This window comes from Lotus japonicus, chromosome 1 (genome assembly GCF_012489685.1).
Source record: "Lotus japonicus ecotype B-129 chromosome 1, LjGifu_v1.2".
Taxonomy (NCBI): domain Eukaryota; kingdom Viridiplantae; phylum Streptophyta; class Magnoliopsida; order Fabales; family Fabaceae; genus Lotus; species Lotus japonicus.
This window is the reverse complement of record NC_080041.1, coordinates 82,714,023-82,739,566: the sequence shown is the minus strand read 5'-3', so window position 1 is coordinate 82,739,566 and position 25,544 is coordinate 82,714,023. Positions and strand designations below refer to the sequence as shown.

General features: G+C 36.5%; 3 protein-coding genes across 3 annotated transcripts; 2 read left to right on the top strand and 1 right to left on the bottom strand.

The window, feature by feature from the left end:
• The first annotated feature begins 2,511 nt into the window (after positions 1–2,511).
• LOC130748551 (putative ubiquitin-conjugating enzyme E2 39) lies at positions 2,512–3,432 on the top strand. The gene has a single exon (XM_057601779.1). It carries the CDS (start codon positions 2,512–2,514, stop codon positions 3,430–3,432), a length of 921 nt encoding a protein of 306 aa, XP_057457762.1.
• A 4,310-nt stretch (positions 3,433–7,742) lies between these two features.
• On the top strand, positions 7,743–8,792 carry LOC130732129 (transcription factor HEC1-like). Its single transcript, XM_057584241.1, has one exon. The coding sequence runs from the start codon at positions 7,982–7,984 to the stop codon at positions 8,699–8,701; it is 720 nt and encodes a 239-aa protein (XP_057440224.1). The 5' UTR covers positions 7,743–7,981; the 3' UTR covers positions 8,702–8,792.
• Positions 8,793–16,248: 7,456 nt separating this feature from the next.
• Positions 16,249–20,445, bottom strand: LOC130721963 (uncharacterized). Its single transcript, XM_057572553.1, has 9 exons — positions 20,015–20,445; positions 19,715–19,838; positions 19,544–19,636; positions 18,811–19,452; positions 18,154–18,508; positions 17,610–17,691; positions 16,963–17,197; positions 16,656–16,728; positions 16,249–16,566 (listed from the first exon to the last, which is right to left on the bottom strand). Exons 1-7 carry the CDS (start codon positions 20,210–20,212, stop codon positions 16,991–16,993), a joined length of 1,701 nt encoding a protein of 566 aa, XP_057428536.1. The 5' UTR covers positions 20,213–20,445; the 3' UTR covers positions 16,249–16,566; positions 16,656–16,728; positions 16,963–16,990.
• Between the last annotated feature and the right edge of the window lie 5,099 nt (positions 20,446–25,544).

The following is a 25,544-nucleotide window of genomic DNA, read 5'->3' as shown; positions in this document are numbered from 1 at the left end:
TCAAGCCAACAATTCATTAGAATTCTCCCCATTGCAATCGGTTCATGGTCAGGAACCTAATATCTCTCATCTAAGAATTTTCAATGTGCGTTATATATTTTGAATCGCTCCACCACAACGCACTAAGGTGGGACCACAAGGAAAGCTGAGATTATGTAATCAATTTGAGCCAGTACCGATATATATTTTATATCTTACTTGTTGTTTCTCAGCATTGGGGGGAGAGGAAATTAAGCAGCTCTGAAAATTTGTAAAGAATGCATACTCGCACTATGAACCAGAAGTTCAAAAGATGCATTCTCTGACCTAAAAGGAATTATTAAATTCCTTATATGCTGCAAATACCCTTCTCTAACTTGATATCCCAGTTGGAAAATTTGTCATTATTATTAGGTTAAGGCATGCCTAAAACTTGGTTCAAAAATATATATATATACTAGAGAAGGATGATGGTCTTGTTGAGGAGGCAAACTATCTTGAAAAGTGTAGAGACTACGAAAATGTTTATTCCTCCTGAAGAGGTTCAGGTACCTGTAATTATTTATTTAAGAGATCTCATATGATTATTTCTCTACAAGTTAACACAAGGAACCAAGAACATGAAGAATTGTCGACATGATGAAGTAGCGCTCAATATTAGAAATATGTGCGAGAATCTTGAACCCGAAAATGAATGGGTGTGATTGGCCATAAATAGAAAGAAGCAATTCATTTGCTGAATTTAAGGGTCTTTGGACCTCATATCTACACCCTAAAGGTATAAAGACGATAAGGCTTAAAGAGTCTTTGTAGTAAACTGAAATAATGTTGTTATATTTAAGACAAACAAGTGACAATCGTGGTGGATACTTGGAGTTACAACTTATTGGTATGGCTCACTTGAGATTGATATCTCTATAAAACTCCTTGAAGATTGTAAGATGCTTAAAGCACACAATTCATGTTCTCAACAATGAACAAATTACTAGATTGAGGCAATCTAGATGATTATTTTCTTAAGGACGGTCACAAAATGACCCAACAAAAGCTGTAGATTTGCTAAAGAAAGAATTTGAGATAAAAGAGTTGAGAATGAAACTTTTGTCTAGCCTTATCAATTGAGTATCTAAAGGATGAGGTATTTATGTACCAAAGGACTTATATTGCAAAGGTACTAAAAGGATTCTATATGGACAAATCATGTCCACTGTGTACTCTATTGATTTTAAGGTCATTAAATGTAAATAAAGATCCTTTTAGACCTTGAGAAAAGAATGAAGAATTACTTGGTCCTGAAGTACCATATCTTAGTCTATCAGAGCATTAATGTATCTTGCTAGTCATACTCGACTTGATATATCATTTGCTATTAACTTATTAGCAAGATATAGTTCTTCACCTACACGAAGACATTGAAATGGAATAAAACAAGTCTTTCATTATCTTAAAGGCACAATGGATATGAGTTTATTTTTCCCCTCTGTGTCCAAGCTTGATCTAATTGGTTATGCAGATGCTGGATATTTGTCTAAATATCTCAAACAGGTTACTTGTTTACATGTGGAGGAACAACCATTTCATGGAGATCTGTGAAAGAAACTATGATAGCCGCCTCAGCTAACCTTGCAGGAATATTAGCATTACATGAGGCAAGACGAGAATACGTTTGGCTGAGATTCGTGATTCAATGCGTACTTGATATTGGTGATTTGTCCTCTTGAAAGATGCCGCCAACAACTATATATGAAGATAATACTACATGCACTACTCAAATCAAAAGAAGGATACATCATGGGAGATGGACAAAGCAAATATCACCGAGGCTCTTCTTCACTCATGATCTACAAAAGAATGGTGACATAGACATCCAACAAGTTCGTTCAAGAGATAATTTGGAAAACTTATTTACGAAGGCTCTTCCAACTACAACATTTGAAAAGCTTGTGCAGAATATGAGAGTTCGTCGACTCAAAGATCTCAATTAAAATGCATTGTACTCTTTTTTCCTTAACCATGTTTTTTCCCATTGGGTTTTTCATGGTAGGGTTTTTAATGAGGCAATGTATAAAGACGAACTATAAAATGATGTACTCTTTTTCCTTCACTAGGTTTTTATCCCACACTGGGTTTTTCCTAGTAAGGTTTTAATGAGGCACATTCTTAAGGGATGGTCATCCAAGGGGGAGTGTTATGAATATTTGGATGCCCATCAGAGTTAGGAGTCCATGGGCCAGGCTCACATGTATACTTGTTCAACACTCTAAACCTAATAGTATAAATACAAGGGAGTCTGCACCTAGCAGAGGATCCTCTTCACATTATTCTATATCTCTTGTTCCTCTATTCTCCTCTCTTATTTACTTGCTTACTATTTATTCATAACAAAATTTTCTTTTATAAAGAAGATGTGATATTGTGATGATGGTTTATGAAAAACAGTGATAAATACTACGGGTGAAATAGTTTTGGCACAGATAGTTGAGAAAGTTTCACCTGCTCAGCATCCTAGCTACTCTTTCTTTCTTTCTCACCATGGAAGACATGAAAACGAGGAACAAGTTCGAGTTCAAGAACTTTGACGTAGTTTTGGACGATTCAGATCACCACTTTGTTAACCAAGAGTTCAGCAACATAAATAGCCGAGCGTACAAGAGTATCATGAAGGAGTGGAAAATCCTTGAACAAAATCTACCTGAATCCATCTATGTTCGGGTCTATGAGGGACGCATTGATCTCATGAGGGCGGTGATTATAGGCGCCAACGGCACACCTTTCCGCGATGGCCTCTTCTTCTTTGATATCGCGTTCCCTTCTAATTACCCGGATAGCCCGCCCAAAATCCATTTCATTTCGTTTGGGCTCACTCAACTCAGCCCGCACCTACTTCATAACGGCGAAGTGTGCCTGAGCCTGGTCCGTTGGCTCCCGCTCGCGAAGAAGTTCCAGAAGTGGAACCCATCTGTGTCCACGTGTTTCCAGCTCCTGCTCTCCATTCAAGCACTTGTTCTCAAGGAGAAGCGCATCTTCAACCAACCCGCCATTGCACTCGACAGCAATTGGTACATTGTGCAAGCTTACCGCGAGACGTGTAAGCTTGTCGTGCACCTCATTCAAAGGCCTCCAAAAAACTTCGAAACCTTCGTCAAGGGCTACTTTTGCGATCGTGCAACTGTGATTCTGGCCGCGTTCATAGAGTACGCGTATGGTCGCGTGTGTATTGGATACTACGGCAGCGCATCGTCGTCTTCTTCTCTTCCACGTAAGAATTCTTTCATGAGCAAGAGGTGGGCGCAGGAGTTTTACCCTATCATGGTTAATGCGTTTGAACTGTGTGGTGCTTCTTTGGATCCTTCCCTCCGTAGCTTGGTGTTGTTGTCCGAGTCCGAGAAAAAAAAGAGTACAATCTTGAAGAAAGGCTTGTCGCACATAAAGTCTTTCATCACCGGGAAGTAATTGCTGCATGAGGCTTTAATTTGCTTATTATTGGTTCTTGAATTAGTTTTTTTCTTTCACTTATATTATGTGTCTGATTTCAGAAATTTGGAATATGCCTTTCCTATTTTCATTTAACACTCCCTTTCAATGCACTTATTAAGCATCAATTTCACCATTAAACAATCTATTTGTTTTGCAAATAAAACTAGTTAATATTCTATAATTCTTACTTCTTCTTTTTTTTGAAATGATAATTCTTACTTCTTAGTATGGAAGATTTAGCTATACTGATCGTTTTATTATGTAGTTTGTATTAGAATTTAAATCATAGAACTAACCGATTATTATAATTGTTACAAAACAAGAATATAATGATTGGTATTATTCTTGAACTTCTTACTGTATAGTAGCTTATATATTGTTGGTTGAAAAACTATATATATGCTATTGCTTCTTTCAAATAAGCAAGATTTAATCGTACGTTGTAAAGCACTAACAGATTGTCGAATTTAAAGAGAATTGGCTAAACATAACGTTATTTTCTAATTATAAAATTATTTAAGCAAACAGGTTCATCAAATGAATGAATGATTGATTGGTTGTTTGTTTGGTAACCAGATGAAACTGTAAAGCAAAACAATAGTAAAAAAGATTGTTATCAAGAAGTGAATTTTTTAAATTGGAGTTTACCGATTAACTTTTTAATACTCTATATATGATTTCATAAACAAACCGTGTTCTATAAGAGGGGGAAGTGCCAAAAATAGGAACATGATTCCCTACCAGAAATTGTAGAGGTGTGCATTTTTGAAAAGGTGAGAACAGAGTGGGGTGTGGTGAACTAGTGTTATGACCCTTTATTTTAAGGGTTTTACAAGGGTGTGGATCCTAGGATTCAAACTTTTGGGTTATACAGTTTTATTATATATAATGTATTTTATGAGGAATATGTTTTTTTTAGAACGTGATAATAAATTACGACTGCTAGATCTAATCATGACCATCATAGATGGTCATGATTAAATCACGAAGTCATGTGACTTTTTAAAAAAAGTCACATAACATGACATTTTCATGATATTGTTTAAATCCTGACAATTCATGATTAACTATTCTCACATATATATACATTATATATATATATATAAAACGTATCTTATGAGAATAATTTCTTATGGTTAAATATTTTTTTTCCTTAGACTTTGAGCGAGTATTGGTTTTCGTCCCTCGTCGGCGTAACTTTTGAAAAAGGCCCCAGACTTGAGGGAAATAATCGCAATTGGTCTCTGTCGGAGTGGTGGTGCTAACCACGTGCCTACTTGTCGCTGGCGTGCCTTCGTAACACCACGGTCCCCAAATGGTACTCTCAATTTTCTAAAACTATTGTTATTTTAGCTTTTGTGTCTTTTTTCAAAACTATTATTATTTTACAAATTCAAAGAATTTTACCTCATACTCTTTCATTCATGCCCTCATTTAATATTAGGGTTAAATAAGCTTTTGGTCCCTGTGTTTTAGGTGAGATTTGATTTTGGTCCATACTTTCTCCAAAGTATGGAAAACATCCCTCTGATTACCTTTCTGTTCAAATTTCACCCTTGCCTCCGACGGAGCTTCGACAGTTTTGCAAATTGGCACTACCATAGGGATATGGCACTGTCACGTATTAAATGAATCTGACGTGGATTTAAAATATACATTTGATTTAAAGTTTTGATTCCACATATAAAATGAACAATTAAATAAAATAAAAAATTACAAATAACTCTAAATCTAATTCTTAAATTAAATAAATAAAAAACTTTTAATTTTCATCCTTCATCCTATTCTTCATCTTCATCTTCTTCAAGCAAACTCAAACCCAAGAAAGTAAACATTTTTTAGACATCCATCTTCTTCAACAACATTTCTAGCGAGATGCTTCAAAACCAACTATAAATAGTCAGAAATCAAAAAAGAGAAAACGGATCTAGAACGAAAAACAGGAAGAAAAAAAATGGATCTGAAATCAACAATAAGCTTGATGTTAAGAATCAAACTTTAAAGCAAAAAATGGATATGGAACGAAACATACAACAAAACAAAGCTTAAAAATGAATCTGCAGCCAAATTTAAATATGTTTTCACCGGAATCTATTTGTAAACCCATATCCCAAATAAACTACTTCAACGGTGGCGGCCCTAGTCTGTGAGTGGTGGACGGAGGTGGTGGTGTGGCATTTTCGCGGTGGTATGAAGGAGGAAGATAGATAAGGAAGTGTAGGTGGCGGATTTGGTCGAAGGTCAGAAATGTGATGGTGGTGATTGAGGGAAGCTTGGATCTGAAATTGAAGGTTGAGGTGGTGCTTCAGGAAGAAGAGCGGGAGGCAATCTCAATTCTCATTCATCTCTAACCATGGTGGATAATGCAGTAGGAAGAGAAGAGGGACCTTCATCATCATCTTCATCTTATCATCATCTCTATCCATCTTTTTCTTTTCCACAAACCAGAACCCTCTCATAAGATCCCCACCCACAATCAAACCCTCTCCACAAATTAGAATCTTCTTCTCAAAGCGGAGCCACATTGAGACAGGGGAGGACTGCAACCCCCAAAGGTCACATCTTAATTAATTAATTATCATATATATATGTAACGATGCATATGCTATCGAATGAATTGTGTTGTCCTAGTGATTGGTACTTGTGCTCTGTGATTTCTAGGTAGACTGCAAATCCTTCCTAAGCCATAATCCATTTTTTGATTAATATTCCATTTTAACAAACTTATTTTTCCTACTATGTAAAATTGTTTAAGAATGTGAATTATTTCATTTATTATTACTTGATAAAATTTGTACAATTAATTAGTTCAAGAATTAAAATATTTCTTGGTGGTTCAAAACTCTCCTAGAAGGTTTTTTAAATAATAATTCCATTTTGACAAACTTATTTTTAATTTCCACTATTCTTTAAATTTGTTTGATCATGTACATTATTTCACTTATTATTACTTATTGACCTTTATAGTGTAAGAATTAAAGTATGGTGGAGACTAGCATGAAAGAGCTAATGGGTCTTTCATGTGTGAAAGACTCATTTTCCTTTGGTACCAAAAAAAAAAGCTCCAGTAGGGTAACCTATCACCTTTTAAGCAAGTTGTCTATGGTTCACTTCTATTTCCTACCTTAAAACTTATGTGTTTTCTACTTTGAGCCCAAAATTGTGTAAGCTTCTAATTGTGTCTTTTGCACACAAAAATTCACCGTAAACTCCTTTGGGTGACACAGGCAAACAAAACCATAAAATTTCACAAAATATCATTCATGCTGATGAATTTCACTTAGCAAATTTGCATGTTGGGTATTTTTTTTCATAAAAACAACCCTGCTAGAAGAAAATACAGTACCAACGATATTAGAAGCTTCACAACTCTTTTTCACGGTAGAAGCCACCTTAAAATATTATTTTATTACAAGAGGAAAGTTAATAGTCTTTTTTTGGTACAAAAATAAGCTAATAGTATTTCTTTAAAAAAACTAATAACAAAGAATAATATTTCTTTTCAAGAGAAACATTTGAAAAAAAAATGAAAAAGCAAATTTCCAATATTATTAATGCAACATATAATAAATTTTCAATGAGTATATAATTTAGTTTAATCATTATTTTTTGTCTATGTATGAGTCCATTCCAAATAAAAAATTTTAATTTATGTTTAGTATCTTATTTTAACTCTCTCATATTATTTTTCTTAGTTCCGTCGTTGTTCTCAACCCACCCAGCAAACCCAATTTATCAACCCCGACCCAATAGCAAACTCAAGAACCCCAACGCATCTCCTTCCCTCTCATCCAACCTCAACCTAGGACCCTATGATCGAAAACTGAATCGTCACCCCTAATCCCACCGCACCACCACCCCGAAAACCCCAAAACCCAGAAACCCAACCCATAAACTCATTCCAGAGAAATCAGAAAACAAAAACCCCAAATCCAGAGAATTCAGAAAATGGAAAAGACCTGTAAATGATGGATAAGAAGATGAAGAAAAGGGCAACAATTTCTGGTTCTATTTGTGGCCAAACCAAAAATCAGAGATAAAGGTGTGAGCTTTCAAATGAAGAAACCCATAAATTTCAATTGATAGAGTATGAAAGAAGAAAAAAAATGGTGAAGATTAAAGTTAAAACTCAATAATTTAAGTTTAGGGACGAAAAATATATTTAACCCATATTTTTATATAAGAATGTGAAAATAAATTATGACCGTTAAATACTTAAATCTAACTATGAATGATCTAGATTAAAACATACGTATATACATCCTATATAAATTCAATCACCGCCTGTAAGGTGTTGATACATTGCGGTAGCCTGTTCCCAATATCACTATTTTATTGATTTTTTCACTATTCTTCCTTCCTTCTCACCAATCGAATAGGCATTCTTCACACACTGCACATTCTGCAGACAGAACTCCTATTCCCACTCCTATTCTTCTTCCCCATCCCTCTGTTCATCTGCTAGTTTCTCAGTCTTTTCAGTCACCCTTTAAATACTTCTCCATCCTTTAATTTCTCCCCCCTAATGGACTCTTTTGACCAGTTAAAATCTTCCCCATCATCAGAGGATTTCATGATGATGATGCAATTCCCTGAATTCTCAGCAGCTTACGGCGCCGACGCAATTCCACCGCCAGAGGAGCCAGCTGGCGCTGTTAGTACCATGCCACTATCATTTACACACTTACCGTCCTCCACAATCTCTTTCACTAACAATAACCCAACCCCAACATTGCTTCAACACCGTAGCAGCAACACCGCCACAACTTGCTTGTCAAACAGTACTAGTTGTGGCGGTGCTGATACTACGGTGTCCTTTGAGAAGCGGAACACGATGGTGGCGATGAGGGAGATGATATTCAGGGTGGCGGCGATGCAGCCAATACACATGGTAGACCCTGAGTCAGTGAAGCCGCCGAAGCGGAGGAACGTGAGGATTTCAAAGGACCCTCAAAGCGTGGCGGCGAGGCACCGGAGAGAGAGGATAAGCGAGAAGATAAGGATACTGCAGAGGTTGGTCCCCGGAGGAACCAAGATGGACACTGCTTCCATGTTGGATGAGGCAATTCACTATGTCAAGTTTCTCAAGACACAGATTCAGTCACTTGAACGTGCTGCTTCAAGTAACAATGCAGGGATAGGGTTCCCTGTTGCAATGTCTAGTAGGAGTGTTATCCCTAATTATCTTAATCCTCTTGCTAGGCCTTACCAGGCTCGAAATGTTGAGCATGAGAGATATGATTAAGGTTTAATGAGCTTGTTTATATAGCTGATTAATTCAATACAAAAGGTGTAGCCATTTCTTAATTACAGATATTATGCTGTCAATCGTGCATATTGGCTATCTCTTTAACAAAGTTATTTATCTGAAGTATATGAAGGATTTTCAATTTTGGAATCCCAATTGTACTAATTTGTTGTATCAGAGATATTATAAAAAATTATGGCGAGAAATTCCAAGTGTTCCCCAAGTCCCCACCCAACTGGTGTTGGATTAATGGAATCTATAATGTCGATCTCTCTATCCTTCCTTTTTGTAAGGCGTGAATTATTTTTTATGTCCAATTTTATACTCATTCTTTTAGCAAGGAAAACTTGGCCATGTTGTATATTTATTTGATTTTGGTGAGGTGTTTGAAGATTTTCCTTATAAGAATATGGGAACGAATAATGGATATGAAAGATAATATATCATGTATATTATCTCCCGCTTTTTTTTTATCATTTTGGATATTTACAATGTAAGATAAAAATGTTAATCTTAATTATAGGGGAGTTTTGATTCATTCACATTTCACTTTCTCTGCCATCTTATTTTCATTTACTTTCTCTTCTAATTTTCTTTTACTTTTTCTATCACATCACACATCATATGAGTCATTTTTGTCTCATTTATTCCTATAACTCTCATGGTGCTTGTAGATTAAAATGGAGTGTTAAGAAATCATTATTCCATAGATAGCCCTAACATGTTGACATCAGAATTATAACATGTTGATATTAATTGATTTGAATAAGTAGGGAGGAATATTTTATATATTTTAGAAAATATGAGTATTTATTGGTGAACATCATAATAGTGTTCAACACTCAAACACCCCTCTAGTTTAATTTGTGGGAGTTAAAAACCAATTTGTAGCTGTTTTTAACCTACAAATTAGAGGTGTTTGGATGTTTGTCACAATTGAAGTGTTCACACCAATCATTTTTTTTTAGAATAGATAATTAATGATTGATTTTAAAAAGATTAATTTAGTGAGCAAATCATATCAATTTTTTGTGTTGTATTTTAATTAGATGCATACTAAACAACATCATTAAAATGCTTATATTAAATAAAAATCAAGTGCATTCTTGGATTGGAAGCAAATTGATAGATGGGATGCAGGGAAATGTTATGCTCCTGCCGTTAGGGACACCTGTACGGGCACAGTGGAAGAGTTGCGTGCTTGGTGATCTGGGTTTCCATTTCCAATGCTACAAAAAAGTTGAAGACGACAAATGGTTTCCATTTCAAGTAGCCGTGTTCAGCTGCCCCTGCAACTAGGTTAGGCAATAGCATAATATAACAATTTTCATCGGGTGAAGCATACAACAGATCTTATTTAAATAAGAGAAATTACAAAATCAAAATCAAATGAAATATCTTATAGTATTTTATTGGGTGGGAGATAGAACATGATTGGGCAATGGCATGCAAAGTTCAGAGGAAAAGTAAAGAATGTGAGGTGTCTGTGCGCTGTTGAAGAAAAAAAGAAAGTGCATAGGGTTGTGTGTGAGGGTAGCAAAGGTAAGAAATGAGTAGAGTGAGTGAGTGAGTGAAGGATGCATGAGAAATCCACGTGATTTTCTGACAATATTGCGGTGGTTGCGTTTTCGATCGGGCACAGTCAGACGTCAACACCCTGACACGTGATTCCCATCTGCTTGGTCAACCATCTCATCTCACGTGGTCTTCCACGTTGGATATTCAATTCCATTATTTATTTCTCCCAACAATGTCATTTAAATGAACTATCTCGTGTAAATAAAAAGCTATTAACCCTTCTTATTTTCTTAACAATTATTATTATTAAATCAAAAATAACAAAAAAACGTTGTTTGCATCTCTTATAGAAACTATGCTTAATTCCAGTTTGGGCCCCTGATGTTTCAGAAATGTGCGATTTGCGTCCCCCGTGTTTAAAACGTGCTGTCAAGAGCTCCCTGACGTTTCTAAAACATGCGATCGAAGCCCTTCCGTCCATATCCGTTTGATTCTGTCTGTTGACCAAATGGAGCTGCGTCCACGTGTAATAAAACGAGCGAATTTACCCACTGATCTTTCATCTTTGTGCAATTTGTCTCCCTAATGTTTAAAACGAGCGAATTTACTCCCTCATGTTTCAATAAAATTTATAATAAAACAATTTAATTAAAAAACTAAATAATATCAGAATATAACTAAATATAAATTATAAAAAATCCAAATCAGTTCATCTTTTTCACCTGTAATCTCACTCTCTTCACCATAGCCATTTATGTGTTTTTTGTTTGTGCTGGATCTATTTTTTAATGAAAAATGGAGAGAAATGTGTGTGTTTGAAAGTGGAAGATGAACTAGGGAGAAAATTGTTATTACTATTCTTGATAAATGTGTTGTTTTGTTAACGAACATGAATTGAAGATTCAATTTTTTTTCTTGAATTGTTGTTGATTTGAATCTGTTTCAGGTTGTGTTACTTTGATAATGAATGATTTGTTTTCATTCAAGATTAATGATATGTTTTTTTTTCTGAAACAAATTAATGTTTTTTTTTGTTACAATCTTTTAAAGATTTATTTTTTGAAATTCTGTTTTTAAATATTAGGGAGGCAAATTGCACAAAGATGAAAGATCAGAGAGTAAATTCGCTCGTTTTATTACATGTGGACGCAGCTCCGTTTGGTCAACAGACGGAACCAAACGGATATGGACGGGAGGGCTTCGATCGCACGTTTTAGAAACGTCAGGGAGCTTGACCGCACGTTTTAAACACGGGGGACGCAAATCGCACATTTCTGAAACATCAGGGACCCAAACTGGAATTAAGCCTAGAAACTATGAGCAAGTTTGGAGTGGGATCTCTCAATTTTCTGCGGTAGACATTTGCGACAGTTTTTAGCTGTCACAAAATGTTACCAAATCACCACAAATGTTGCTGTAAAATATTGGCAACATTTGTGGTGGTTTTCAACATTTGTGGTGACTAAAAACCCCCACAAATTCTACTGCAAAAAATTGAGAAAAAATAAAATTGAGAGAATTTGTTCCCGCAAGTTTGCGCATCATGTGCGGGAAAAGTCCTCATAGTTGTGCGCAATCTTGTGGTGCGTGTGGAGGGTGATGAATTCTTTGTGCCTAGAAAGTTCAAGATTGTATGATCGGACCTTGGCCGTAAATATAACAATTATGACCCTTTGATACTGCTCGCGCTCTTTTCCGACCAATCATGGGATATGTCAGATTCAACCCAGGATGGTTAAACAGTCGCCTTCTCTTCAAAAGTGAATTGCCCTCAATGTTGATGGCAACGTGCTTGGCAATCTTCGATGAGGTGGCTTTGGTGGTTTTCTGAGCTTGATGGAAGAGTGGATTGGGGTGTCTATGGCTTTCCAAATGACTCAGAGATTCTCCATTTAGAATCTTTGGCTATCTTCCCTGGGTTGTCCTGCAAGCATGATTTTCGAGTGGTAGAGTGACAAACTGATTTTATGGATGCTTTCGTATAAAAGACCTACTGGTTCGATCTTGTGTAGTGGAGTTGAATCATATATACTTTGCGGGAAAGCAATGCTTGTGCTAATTTTCTGATAAAGCATGGAGCGCACTGCAATGAGCCTTTGGTTTCATTTCCATTCCGCTTGAAGGAGTGAGTCGTGTGCTATTTGCAGATGTGATGGATATCTTCTCAGTGAACCTTAGTTCTAGACCTTTGCCTGTTTTTCCTTTTTTGTTTCTTTCTTTCTATACCAAAAAAAAAAACTATGAGCAAGTTATAATTATTTATGTGCTAACTTTTATATGTGGTTTCTGTTGTTTTACTTGTTTGCATGTATAGAGAGGGGGGGTGAGGAGATCAATCGTTGATGGTTATAATTTATATTTTCAATGTATAAAAAAACTTGTTTACCTGTCTTCATTAATTAATTCATGCTAGTTGCCGAGCTCGTATGGGAGGTAATTTTATACCATAGGTGAAAGTGCAATAGAGCAATTAAAAAATGGTAAGAGATTCAAAATTCAAGAAAGGAGTTAGGTTGTGTTACACCATGAAATTCAACGGTTACAATTACTTGCTTGACACTTTATCTAAACTCTACATTTAAAAATGAACATCCAATATCGTACTTTAATTTTTCTGCTTTGTCAATGTATCCTCACAATCGATAATTATGAGGTTATCCCCTCAAGGTTAGAAGATCACATTAAGTCAGTAAGTGTCTCTAAACAATTCATTGTCCATAAAAACCCATAATAATGTTAGATGGGAAACAATTGTATTGGATCAAGAACCTCTTCGAAAGATATGGGTAACAGACTAACGGTTGTGGAGCTTGGGTGGTCGTTGGATGAGGAGGGAAGAGAAAGAAGGAAATAGGGGAGCAGAATGACAAAAAAATAAAACATATTTTAAAAAGATCAAAAGTAATTGTCCACATGAACTAATCATGTGAGGATTATTACGTCACTTGTATTTATTTAAATTAAAATTGTCAATGACAAAATCATAACATAAATTTATAAGAACTTATTTAAATTTAACCATATATGTTAAAACCTAAAACATATTAATTTCATTTTAACATTTAATAGTTCTTCTGAGTCTCACTGAACACACCAATCTAAAGAGCGCAACTTGGTTGCTGATGCCTTGGCACGTTATGCTACTAGAGTCAGGTGTGGGTGGCAAGTTTGGAAACTTCCCCATGCCATTGTTGTTCCCCTAATTTGTCAGGATGTCCTTTGTTAGTTGTTGTTAATTTTCCGTTGTAACAAAAAAACAAAAAACACACCAATCCAAGTTAGATTGGCTCATTTTTTTGAATGGTTAGCTTGAGAGCTTACCAACAAGGCCGGCAAAATGAATTTGACTTATGTCAACCCGTTTTTCTAGTGTAAGTAGTTTGTTATTTTTACATTTTGTCTTACATTTTAGTCATTTTAGGTGGGTCAACCCAGCATCCCACTTTAGGTGGGATAGTGACGGGTAGGGATGGAAGTAGGTCATGCCGCCGACAGGGGTTTATGGTCTAGCCTACATCAGGGTCAGGTCAGGCCAGAACCAAATTAATAAATAGACAAAATCAAGGCTTTTCTAAAAGTCTATTTAGTTAAAAAGATGAGGCTTAGACCACTTAAAGAGTTTAAATAAATATAAATTTATGTTATTAATTCTCTTATTTTTACATTGAACTTTTATAATAATATCTTATATTATATTTTTATTAACTTATTTATATGCTTAAACATGTTATTATATAAGTATTTAACGATATAAACCTCTTCAGAAGTGGACTAATGATATATTTAATTTGACTAACGATATAACGATTTTGATATATTTTGACTTGTTAGCCTATAAGTTTGCTAATATGTTTACAAATATATTTGTCAGTCTAAATGAATGGCTTATTACAAAGCAGACTTTTAAATAGGCTCCGGGTCAAGTCAAGCTTTCAATAGGCTAGCACTCAGGCCTAATAGAAATTCTATGACAAAGGTAACAGGTCAAGCTCAAGCCTTGAATTTTCGAAATGAGTCAGACCTATTTAAGCAAAGCCTAGTCTAGCACAACCTATTTCCACCCAATTGACAGGGTTGGTTGAACCATTTTCAGAACCCCATTTATGAAACAGTGCTATAAGGTGGAATTAAGTTGCTCTCCAGCCCTGTTAAACCCTGTTTGGTTTTATACGATAATTGGTATTTTTTAGCAAACTCCTGAAGTTCTTAGACAATTTATTTCATCCGTTTTTGTCTTTTGTCATAACCAATATAGCATGCACCAATTTACCTGGTACACGCATCTTTACCCATAACAAACTAGCTCGAGTAAATAAAACAGCAGCATTGGTACATCCCAAACGGAAACCAGTACCAGTGAAACGAGAGATAGAAGATTAAAGGCTTAATTCCACTTTGAGCCCCTGATGTTTCAAAATGTGCGATTGACACCCCCCGTGTTTAAAATGTGCGGTCAGGGCCCCTAACGTTACAGAAACGTTAACTTTGGGTCCTTCCGTCCCCTTCCGTTAGTTGACCAAACGGAAATGCTGGCGTGAGACCCTTTAATTAATAAAAAAATTCATTTTTCTAATAAAAAATATTAAAACATAATAATATTTTTTTTAACTTTGGTAAATTAACCCTAAATCCCTTTCAACCTTAATTTAACCCCAATTTGAACCCTAATCCAATCTGACCCATTCCCAATTTCATATCAATTGCTTCTTCTTCTACAACAAATGCACAATCTTCATCTTCAACAATATTTTCATTGATGCCACCATTCTCTCCCCATGCGACCAAACCCCATCACAATCCTGAAGAAGATCGAGGAAGATCAAAGCCAAGCAACGAGGGAGAAAGGGATGAAGAAGATCGAGTGAGCGAGAGAAAGAGCAAGAGCAAGACTTCTGCAATTTTTGGGTCAAACCTTGGGTTTGGTTCTGATCTTCTTCTACCTTCCCACTCTATCTTCTCACTCTATCTTCTCTCTTTCTCCTATTTTGGTCAATTAGTTCACTAGGTGTGGGTGAGGGCTTATGGATTGTCGGGTTTGCTGAGTGTGGGTGGGTGGCTCTGGATCTGGGTTCACAGATCGAAAAAGTATACAATGTTGTGAGTAACTTTTGTTTTCTGCACGTGCTGTGCTGTCCACTTTGAAGCCTAAATGAGTTTAGTTTAATTTGCTTAATCACTACTGTTTCTTCATAAAGGCTTCTTCTTCTTCTTCATAAAGGCTTCTTCTTCATAAAGGCTTCTTCTTCATAAAGGCTTCTTCTTCATAAAGGCTTCTTCTTCTTCTTCTTCTTCTTCTTCATAAAGGCTTCTTCTTCATAAAGGCTTCTTCTTCTTCTTCTTCTTCTTCTTCATAAAGGCTTCTTCTTCTTTTCTTCTTCTTCTTCATAAAGGCTTCTTCTTCTTTTCTTCTTCTTCTTCATATAAAGGCTTCTTCTTCTTCTTCTTCATAAAGGCTTCTTCTTCATAAAGGCTTCTTCTTCTTTTCAGGCTTCTTCTTCATAAAGGCTTCTTCTTCTTTTCTTCTTCTTCTTCATATAAAGGCTTCTTCTTCTTCTTCATATAAAGGCTTCTTCATAAAGGCTTCTTCTTCATAAAGGCTTCTTCTTCATAAAGGCTTCTTCAAAAAAAAAAAACCCCAACCCTTATCATCATCATCATCCTCATTCTTCTTCCTTTTCCCATTTCCACCCTTCAGCTCAGAACTCAGGATAGAAGATGGTGTAATCAAATATCGTAATTTTATTATTATGTATTTTTTTATTAGAAAATGAATTTTTTTATTCATTAAAGGGTGCCTCGTCAGCATTTCCGTTTGGTCAACTAACGGAAGTGGACGGAAGGGCCCAAAGTTAACGTTTCTGTAACGTTAGGGGCCCTGACCGCACATTTTAAACACAGGGGGGTCAATCGCACATTTTGAAAACATCAGGGGCTCAAAGTGGAATTAAGCCAAGATTAAATGAAATGAAAGAAAAATCAAAATTGCAATGAAATGAAAGAAAAACAAAATTGCAGTAGTAGCAGAATTTTGAAGTTACCTTCATTGTCCCTATAGATTAGATTACATGAATTTTGAAGTTTTGAATAGATTCTTATCCTGTAGGGAGAAAAAAAAACTTAGTTCTAAAACTTGCCCTAGTACTAGTTATTTTGCTAACCACTGAATCCCAACCACCGAGGGTGACAGCACTAGGGACTTAGATTTTATCCGAGACCTTCAATGAAGATGCTGGTATTTCATGTAATGTAAAATGGCAATGACCCCATTTTGATCTCAACACAGCTGCTCACTATTGTACACCTTTCATTCATTAACATGGGGGGCATTTAAATCCTTCTCAAGCCTGGTCAAGGATGTAAAAATCCATAATCAAAATGGGAACAAGGATATCGCGTGCAATTTCTTTGGTGAGTAGCAAAGGAAGTAATAAACCTTTTTAGGCTATCAAAACTCAAGAGGAAGAAGCTAGAGCTGGAATGTTACAGAAGGAAGCAAGAGCGTACATCTGTTTGAAAGACAGTTAAGTTAATGACTGAAAAAGTTCCTGTATAATTAACAAACAACTTAAACCTTTTCAACTTATCTGAAATCTTAGACACATTAACAAAAATCATAACTTCTCAAATTCTGAGATAAGCAGACAATTGGTATTGAAGAGCATGTTACTTTAACAAATGTTCAAATCCAAGTGTTACAGAAGTGATTTCTAAACCAGGACAAGGTTTACAGAGAAACTTACCCAGCATTGATCAAACAGAAAATATTGTTTAAAAGGCATGGCAAGTGAAACAACCACTTAAGGAACGCATCTGGCTGGTTCTAAGAAATGATGAAGCCTTGTGAGAAGTTCTTACAACTTGATCAGTTTGGTTGGGTGAAACAGAACTTCTCATTTCTTGGGCTTTTGTTTTGGCCAATCTAAGCTTGTTCATAATCTTATCCATAGAGGACGCTCGCCTCTTTTCCAACTTCATCTGAAATAGAAAAAGTACAAAAAATTGTCACATCCATTTGTTTTTAGCCCCTTTGCACTTCAATTGTTCATTTTTTTGAAATTATTGGACTCCAAACATGGAAGTAATCTTTAAAGCATGTATGCAGCTAAATAAATTAACAATTGTACGATTCACATAACTTTTATTTGTGCATAATCAGTAAAGACAACTTGTTTTACACACATGAAAATAAGATGCATTCTTTTAAGGCATCCTATTGGACAAACAGCTATAGCTAGAATAGAGAATCCATAAATACAACTTCAACGAAGATATTTATCATAAAAGGACAACAGCAACTCAAATTATTGCAATGGACATTTTGCTTCTTAGCATTTTTGACAAGGTCCTTATTTGGACTCTCCAAATAAAGAAATCAGTACGAAGCTACCTCTAGTTTCCGAACTGCTGCCACAGCTTTTGCCTTCTGCAAGTTCTCCCATGCTGTGATTTTGGCTTCCTCACTTTTTGCCCTGAGAGGGTAAAAAGAGCTGACGTTTTACAAACAATATAAAGTTTATGCGAAGATTTTCTTGCAAACAAATTGACTGAATTGTCTAGGATGGGCAACATGAATCATAGTTGAAAGGTAATAGAGACTATTGACAGCTCCAGATTTTTAACAGAAATATTTCAAGGCCAAACAAAAATTATATAGCTTAGCTAATGCATCACATTAAATTTCACAAACACAAATTATTGTTGCCCTGCAATGAACTATAAAGGATTACTACATTTTCTGTGTTGTTCAGAGAAATTGGATAATAATGGAGTGAAAAACTTGACTTCAAAAATAAAACATCACTGCTTGATGGTAATTCCTTTATATCACCCCATTTGGTTCAGATTCTCAAAGCAAAGTTATCTTGAATCAATTTCTCCTTAATTTACCATATAGATTAAATAAAATTGACACTATGCAAAAGTACACATACTTTGAGTCTGTTTTTGATGTTTCAGATATGTCCCAAGCTGAAGATTGAGCGCTTATTTTCCTACTTTCAACATTTTCTGAGGCTCTGCCGGAGAACATGGCCCTGTTTTTCTTGGACCACCTTGTCAAAGTTACATGTTCGTCTATCTGCACATCCCTGATATTCACTTTAGCAGAAGAACCACCCTGCAATTCAGTGATAGGCAAGGCAGATGGAGTGGAGGCAGAGAAAGAAAGCCTCAAATTAGAAGAGGAGCCTGAGCTACCCTGTGGACTCATCTGGGTTGCCATGTCCCTTCTTGAAACAGCATGAGATACATCAGTTCCCACCCCTTTGAAGCAATCAAACCTATCTTCTGTAAGTTAAAATCAACATCAACAATGCAGGGTCAGATGCATGCAAACTTGAGGTCCAGTTTCATAATCATAAAGAGAGTACCATCATATACATATTTGCGATGACACCCTCATACATAAAAATTGCCTATAACCCCATTTCATTTCAACCATCAGCCACTTATTGGTGTCCAAAGAAACCATGTATTCCATTCATACAACCATGTAATAAGGGCCAAATACATAATCACAGGTTGTTTGCAGAATAAAATAAGTAAATGGAAAGTCAAGCAATTAGAATTTATGTAAACCTTATCCCAACCTTGGCCAGGCACTGATGGCTGATTCAGCATCTCGGAACATCCATGGACACTAGATGATCGAGCCATACAAGGTTCAGTAGTCGTGGCAACCGCTCCCCCATGGCCACCGGAACGGATTGTTAGTCCCTCAGCTGAGAGAACCCCAGCTGAAAATGGAGAAGCTGCCATAAAATTCCCCGTGTTACGCCTCTCACACATTGGCGCAGCCGGAGAAAACATTGAATAATACGCGATACCAGGGGGACCGAGCGGCCCGCTCTTGGACTTCGGCCTCTTGTTGGGCTGCTGAACCGAAGCCCTGCCCATGCCATCTCTGGTAACAGGACTGAGAATCCACCTCTCTGCATCTTCCCATTTTGATGGCAATGCTCTTCCATTGCTGAATGGCAACACCACCTGATTCCTGGCAGCACTTCCATGCAAGGGGACTCGCTCAGAGCTCCACCCCTTTTGCATTGCACCACGATAATTCGGTGTTCCGGGACTGGCGAAAGTGGCAGTGGCAGTACCAGACCTTCGAGAAGAAAGTGTGTTCTTCCTCACCGTTCCGAGGCGCGGAGAAGATGCAGCTGTATTGCTCAGATCTAATGCATAAGCCTTCTCTAACAAGGCTTCAGATCTCGATCTCCTATCTTGGCATTCTTTATGAACAAAGAAAGAAAAAGCAATAACATAAATTATACTAGGGATTATAAAAATAAGGCATAAAGTAGGGAGTGGTAGAGGGTTTACCTTTGAGAGCTAAAGAGAAAGAGTTTCTTGCTGAATCCAGTTCCACTTGCTGGCTTTCATCTTCAATGTCAAAATCACTATCTTCGTTTTGAACTGCGATGTGAATATCAATCATGAAATTGTCAATTTAGTAACTTCACTTTTTCAATAGAAACAAAAAATGAAGTTTACCTTTGGCGTTTTCGCTGTTCCTGGCAAAACGACGGTGCTTGTGGTTGTCGCGCAGTGCAGATTTGTATGGATTTGGATCTGGACCACTGCAGTGAGCAAAATCACCCTCATACCCTGCCAAATGCTGCAACAGATTGCAAAACGATTGAAATCTTAGATTCGATCATGCGTGATCCTAATTGGAACACTAAAAAATCAAATCTCATAATTCCTAATCACAGATGAGTATTCTTCGATTCTCTTCTTAATTTAGAAACTCAATTTCTAATGATGATTGTGATGAAGATAGGGGATACGAACCAGGGAGAGTTGAGAGGCGAAAGAGTGGTGGTCGTGAGAGTCAGAGGCGAATGAGCATCGATCAACGGAGGCGGAAGCAGAGGAGAAGAGGCTGAGGTTGGATTCGAGAGTGAAGACGGCGGAGTCGGGGCTGGTGTCACGAGGAATTAGACCAAGCCTCCTCCACGAGCTTCGCTCCTGAAACCCTAACTCCGCCATCGTCAAACTAAGCTTCGTTATCTTCCTCGCATTTGCAGAATTTGGGTTTTGTAATTAGGAAAACAATGGTGAAAGGTAAGCGAGGGGAAGAGGAAGGTAGTGGATACAGTATGACTAAGACTAGTACACTATTGTTTCCTCCTCGTTGTCTAATTATTGCACACTAGATTCAGGAAAAGGGAAAATCTAGTTAGCTTTGACCGTGGAATTCATTGGGTCTCACTTTCCCGCTAAACTTGCTTTCCCGCTTTCAAATTCGCTTTGATTTTGTAAACAAGAATACAGGTAGTTAGCAAGCTTAATAATCTGCATTAGGCGTGTACGCGCGACGGGTTGGGATAGGTTATGGTTGGCCCTTACCCGACCCTAAATGTTGATAGGACCACTTTGTGAACCCTAACCCGTCCTTCAACTCGAAATGACCCTATAATGCTTAGGTCTAATTAAGGTCGGGTTTATATAAAACAAGACCGGGTTGACCTAGATTTTTTAACATCAACTGAAAATTTTCAAAAATAACATACTTAACCCCTGTAATATTTTAAAAGCTCACTACAATTGTGATTTTTGCCAAAGCATCTACCAAAATAAACTCAAATTCTATTTTGCTATTTTCCCAGAGGACTACAACCATGAAATGAAATGTGTGGCGTGGTACTGACTATAATGTAATGCAAACAATCATAAAATAAAATCCTAACAAAAATATTAGGCATTAGATAGTGGCATTATCTGTAATGTGAATTACATATTCTATTAGTAGTGTTAAAATTTATGTACTTGGGACGGGTCAGGTAACCCGAGGCTCCACTTGAACTCGTCCCTACCTGAAGTCGGGTTTTTAATAGGGCATAACTTTTCGTCCATTTTTATGAAATGGGTTGAGACACAGTGGCCCGAACCCGACCCAAAAGTTGCGGGCCATGACGGGTTGGCAGGCCGGACCGGGTTTTGTACACCCCTAATATGTATATAGGCTATAAGGCTAATGAGTTTGATTGTAAAAAAAAAATCCAACTAACAATGTTATACGCTACTACAGAAGAATAAAAGTAAGTAACATTAAGTTAGGTTTTATATTTGTTTAAGAGTCTATTTAAAATAATATTTTAATTAGGTCATAAAATAAGTATATAGATGTGTAGATATGTATATCTATAAGATATTATAATAAATTTGTAAGGTAACAACAATAATAATAAGATAAAATATATTTAAATTACCAACATGGTGTCAGTATAGTGGTAAGCCAGCCAAAATTTAGTAAGAATGAGAACACAAGTTTGAATACTGAAAAAAACATTTGTTAGGAGAGACATACAACTATTTTTTAAACAAGTAACGACATCCATTAAATACAAAAAAATATTAATCATATTTATTTAAATAGACTACTTTGTCATGATTATGATAGTACTTTTTAAATTGTTTGAGAAACTAGGTCATTGGCCTCTATTACAGTGATTTGGTCTACTCTCAATTTCTCACCATGGAGAGGAAGAGTACCGTTTGTGATGGCCAAGTATGACACACATTGAATGCAACCGTGTCATATTTGCAGGAAAATAAATAGCATTTAGCACTTCTCAACTGCCTTTCGCGGTTGTGGAGAATTTTTAAAAGATGGAAATAGTAAATATGCATTTATGATGTTCTCATAGATCTTTCTCAGAAGAGCTCTCCTTACCACACAAAATAAAGAGAGATTCAGAGCATGTCTGTCTGCCAGCTTGAGCTCCATTGTATATGTTCCAAGGAGCCGAAGGTGACTTCAAATTTTCATGTGAACTTTGAACATTGGCTTAGGTGGTCAAACCATGAGGGAAGGAATATAATTAAGATTTAAGACTATCAAGTGACTTCACCATTGTCAAGACTCATACTAATTTATTGTTTCTTTAACATAATTTTAAAGCATAAAAGTTACGCTAAATCGCATTAAGTTAACCTAGGGAGAGGATTAATGTTGCAGACTGTCTAGCTAGGCCAGCCTTGAGGGATAGTTTACCGCGTCGTATTTGGCGTCTACCTCCGTCTACTGTGATTAAAGCGCTCTACAAGGACACATTTATTTAGTTGTTTTTTACCTTTTCTCTTATAACAAAAAAATCGCATTAAGTTAACCTTTATAATAAACATTAAACAGCATTTTACTTGTTATATATTTATCAATGTTGAAAAACATTTGTGAATTTCAAAAAAAAAAAAAAAAAACTATTAACATTTGAGATATAAACATGCCCCGAATGTGTCCCTACGGCGAAATGCAACTCTTTTGCATATATTTCGTTTACGTTTTTTCATTATGTGACTTTAATGAGTGCCCTGACAAATGTAACAAAGTATAGTGGTAGGCTTAGTGAGGAAGAAGGATTTTTTTTATTAAAGGGAAGAAGGATTAATCATTGTTACACTGGTGTTATGTGGTTACAAGTGAACATGGCCCAAAAAATAGTTGGTTAAACTCCAAATTTGACTCAAATGAGTCCGCTTCTTTTTTCATTTCAAAAAAAAAAAAGTTCGCTTTTTTTTAGGTGTATAGCAGTGTCAAACTAAACTATCCAAAAAAATATTAGATTTCCCTGAAAAGGAGGTGATCAAGCCGCATCTCTACAGGCCCCACCCTATCTCCATTGGATCTGTTTCCCGAAATACCCTAAAAATGGGAAAAAATTGTCATACAAATTACTATACAGATGCCAAAACTGCCCACCACGGAAAAAACAACCCACATGGTAAAAAATATCTCATATGGCGCACAAGACCAAAAGTCCACACAATAAATCAATTCATTACATTAGTGCTTGCGGCGAATTACAAGCTTAGAGAAGAATATTTGGACTGTGACGCATTATAAGCCTTACATTTAGAAGGTAATCTTTTTTTTGAAATTCATTTAGAAGGAAATCTTCATAGCAAGTGAAGCTATTGGTGGGCTTGTGTTTGATTGGGCAAATAAAATCTTCTCTGTGATACACTAACTGGTTGCGAGTCGGTAGAATTTATTATCGTATCCTGTTTGATCGTATATCAGATGTTGAGTTATGAGTTATTATTTTTGCATGGGGGAGTTTGGGACTTATCACGACTTTCGACTTTGATATCTTCCGATGTTCAGGAAGAAATTAGCAAGGTAAATGTTTGTAAGGCCCGAGTTTTTAAGTTCATGCTAAGTGAATAAACTTCTTATTCACGATTAGGGTTGATGTAATGTGAAGGGAAACCTGAACGAAAGTTTATTAAATGAAATATATTTATGAAGGAGAAAGTTCAGGAAAAGTTCAAGGATTGCCTTATGATCGATAAAAGTTATAGCACGAACGTTTTACGCTTAAACCTAGGTCATAAACCCTAGTATATAGCTAATTTTCACTTTTATGCACGATGGCAGTTAATTCCAAAAATCTTCAGAGAAATGTTAGAACTTCTCTTTTTCCATATATCACAATCGTTTCGAGGCGAAACTCTAGGATCTACGAACGTCCGATTCCAATCATCGGAAGTTTGCCGAAACCGAATCCCTGGTATTTCAAAACCCTAGAATCACCCGACTATGGGGACTTTATCTATTCAGAGCTTCAAATGAATATTCTACACGCGTACACCCATTTCTCTTGATGATTTCAATCTTTCTTCCGAAGGAAGTTTTCTATTCCGACATTCGATGCAAAAAGCAACTTATCGGGTAAAATAGTTTTATACCGACTATGCATTAGTTGCCAAAAATACAAGGAGACCTCTTTATAGTTTTGGAATTCTTTTGCCAAAACATATCTAATAATTCATGGAGAATGACGCCGGAAAAATCAGATTCGCGAAACTTTCATTTTCCCGCGAATTTCCACCTTCTATATATAGCAAAGAAAGGAAGAAAAAACCAAAAAAACTACCCATTTCCCCACCCAAACCCGCGGCCACAAAGAGGAAGAAGGAGGAGAAGATTTTCTTCATCGTTTGCTTGATCGTCGATCAATCAGTTGCTGCTTCAAGGCTTCGAGGTATAGTCGCTAATCCTTACCTCTGATCGCTTTTTCCATAGCTTTTCTGTAGAGTTTTCTGAGCTGATAGTTTATGGGTTTTTGCAAAACTATCCTGAATCTTTCATTTCTGATTCTAAACCTCTTCTATATGTGCCCAAGATCACTTCTGCCGGGTTAGATTTTCCGTTGTGTCGCCGGAATTCCGCCGGAATCAATTTGAACCTAAAATACCCATTTTTGGAGTTTTTGGTGTAAAGCTTCAACCTTTAGGCTGAAAACTATCGCCTTAGCTTAGTGCTAGTAGGATTAGTTGTCATAAACGTCGTTGGTGACGTCCCTGCAAAATTTTATTTTTGGGATTTCAGTTTTGAAAATCCTAAGTTAAAAATCATGACCAAAATACCCCTGCGACAGTTTTTGATCCGATAATTTTTCCGAGTTCAGAATACCCTTAGTTACGGCTTATGAAAGCATAGGAACCAAGTTTGATCGAAGAAAAATCGAGCCCCATAATTAACCAAAGTGGCCGAGCCCTATAGGGGGGAGGAGGAAAATTTCCTTTTTCGAAAACTTGTCTTTTCGCGCTAGATTATCGTACCTTAGAGTATAGATTACTTCGAGTAACCTTAGTAAGTATCGATAGCTTAGTTTCCGATAGATTCTGATAGTATTCTGTGATTTTATTGTAAAGGTGCTTTTGAGGATTTCCCCGAGGACCCACACTTTGAGTGCGAGGAAGCACTAGTTGATCATTCTGGAGAACTTTCAGATGAGGGCTTCTCACTGAATCTCTAGTTAATGCTTAGGGTCGATGTTTCGACATTGTTTACTGTTTATGCACTGGAATTGTGTGTGATTGGAAAATGTTTTCTGAGGCTTCGGCTGACAATGTAGATGATGCATCTACTGAATGTTTTTGATGAGTGAATGACATGCTAAGTGCTAATTGGGTAATTTAGGATGTGTGGTGCATGCCTTATATGCTAAGTGCTATGTGGTTATTGTTTAATATATTGATATATGACATGTTGATTGGTTGTGCTGGGTTATTTATACTTATGCAATGAGATCTGAGATTCTGAATGGTGAGAATAGCGGGCAGGTCATGCCGATTTTATTTTGAGAGTTTTGAGAAAGTTTGATAGGACGAATGAGATTCGGGCCTTGTATAGGGTTTATGGATCGAGACATTCTCTGGAGTCATTTGGGGATTCGAAGATCCCGAGAACTTATAGGATTCGCGATAAGACTAAAGGGATAATTATTTTGTAAAGAAAACTCATAAGACATTAAACAACCTCTAAATCTTTAAGTAATGGTATAAATCTCGAAAGGAGGCTTTGGATGCAAAT

Bases quoted from the DNA above. Each gene is read 5' to 3' on its own strand.
- LOC130748551 (XM_057601779.1), top strand. From the start codon at position 2,512: ATGGAAGACATGAAAACGAGGAACAAGTTCGAGTTCAAGAACTTTGAC.
- LOC130732129 (XM_057584241.1), top strand. From the start codon at position 7,982: ATGGACTCTTTTGACCAGTTAAAATCTTCCCCATCATCAGAGGATTTC.
- LOC130721963 (XM_057572553.1), bottom strand. From the start codon at position 20,212: ATGGCGGAGTTAGGGTTTCAGGAGCGAAGCTCGTGGAGGAGGCTTGGT. The intron at 19,637-19,714 runs GTAAACTTCATT...TTCACATCGCAG, and splicing joins GAACAGCGAAAACGCCAAAG to TTCAAAACGAAGATAGTGAT. The intron at 17,198-17,609 runs GTAGCTTCGTAC...TTTCTATTTCAG, and splicing joins CAGCAGTTCGGAAACTAGAG to ATGAAGTTGGAAAAGAGGCG.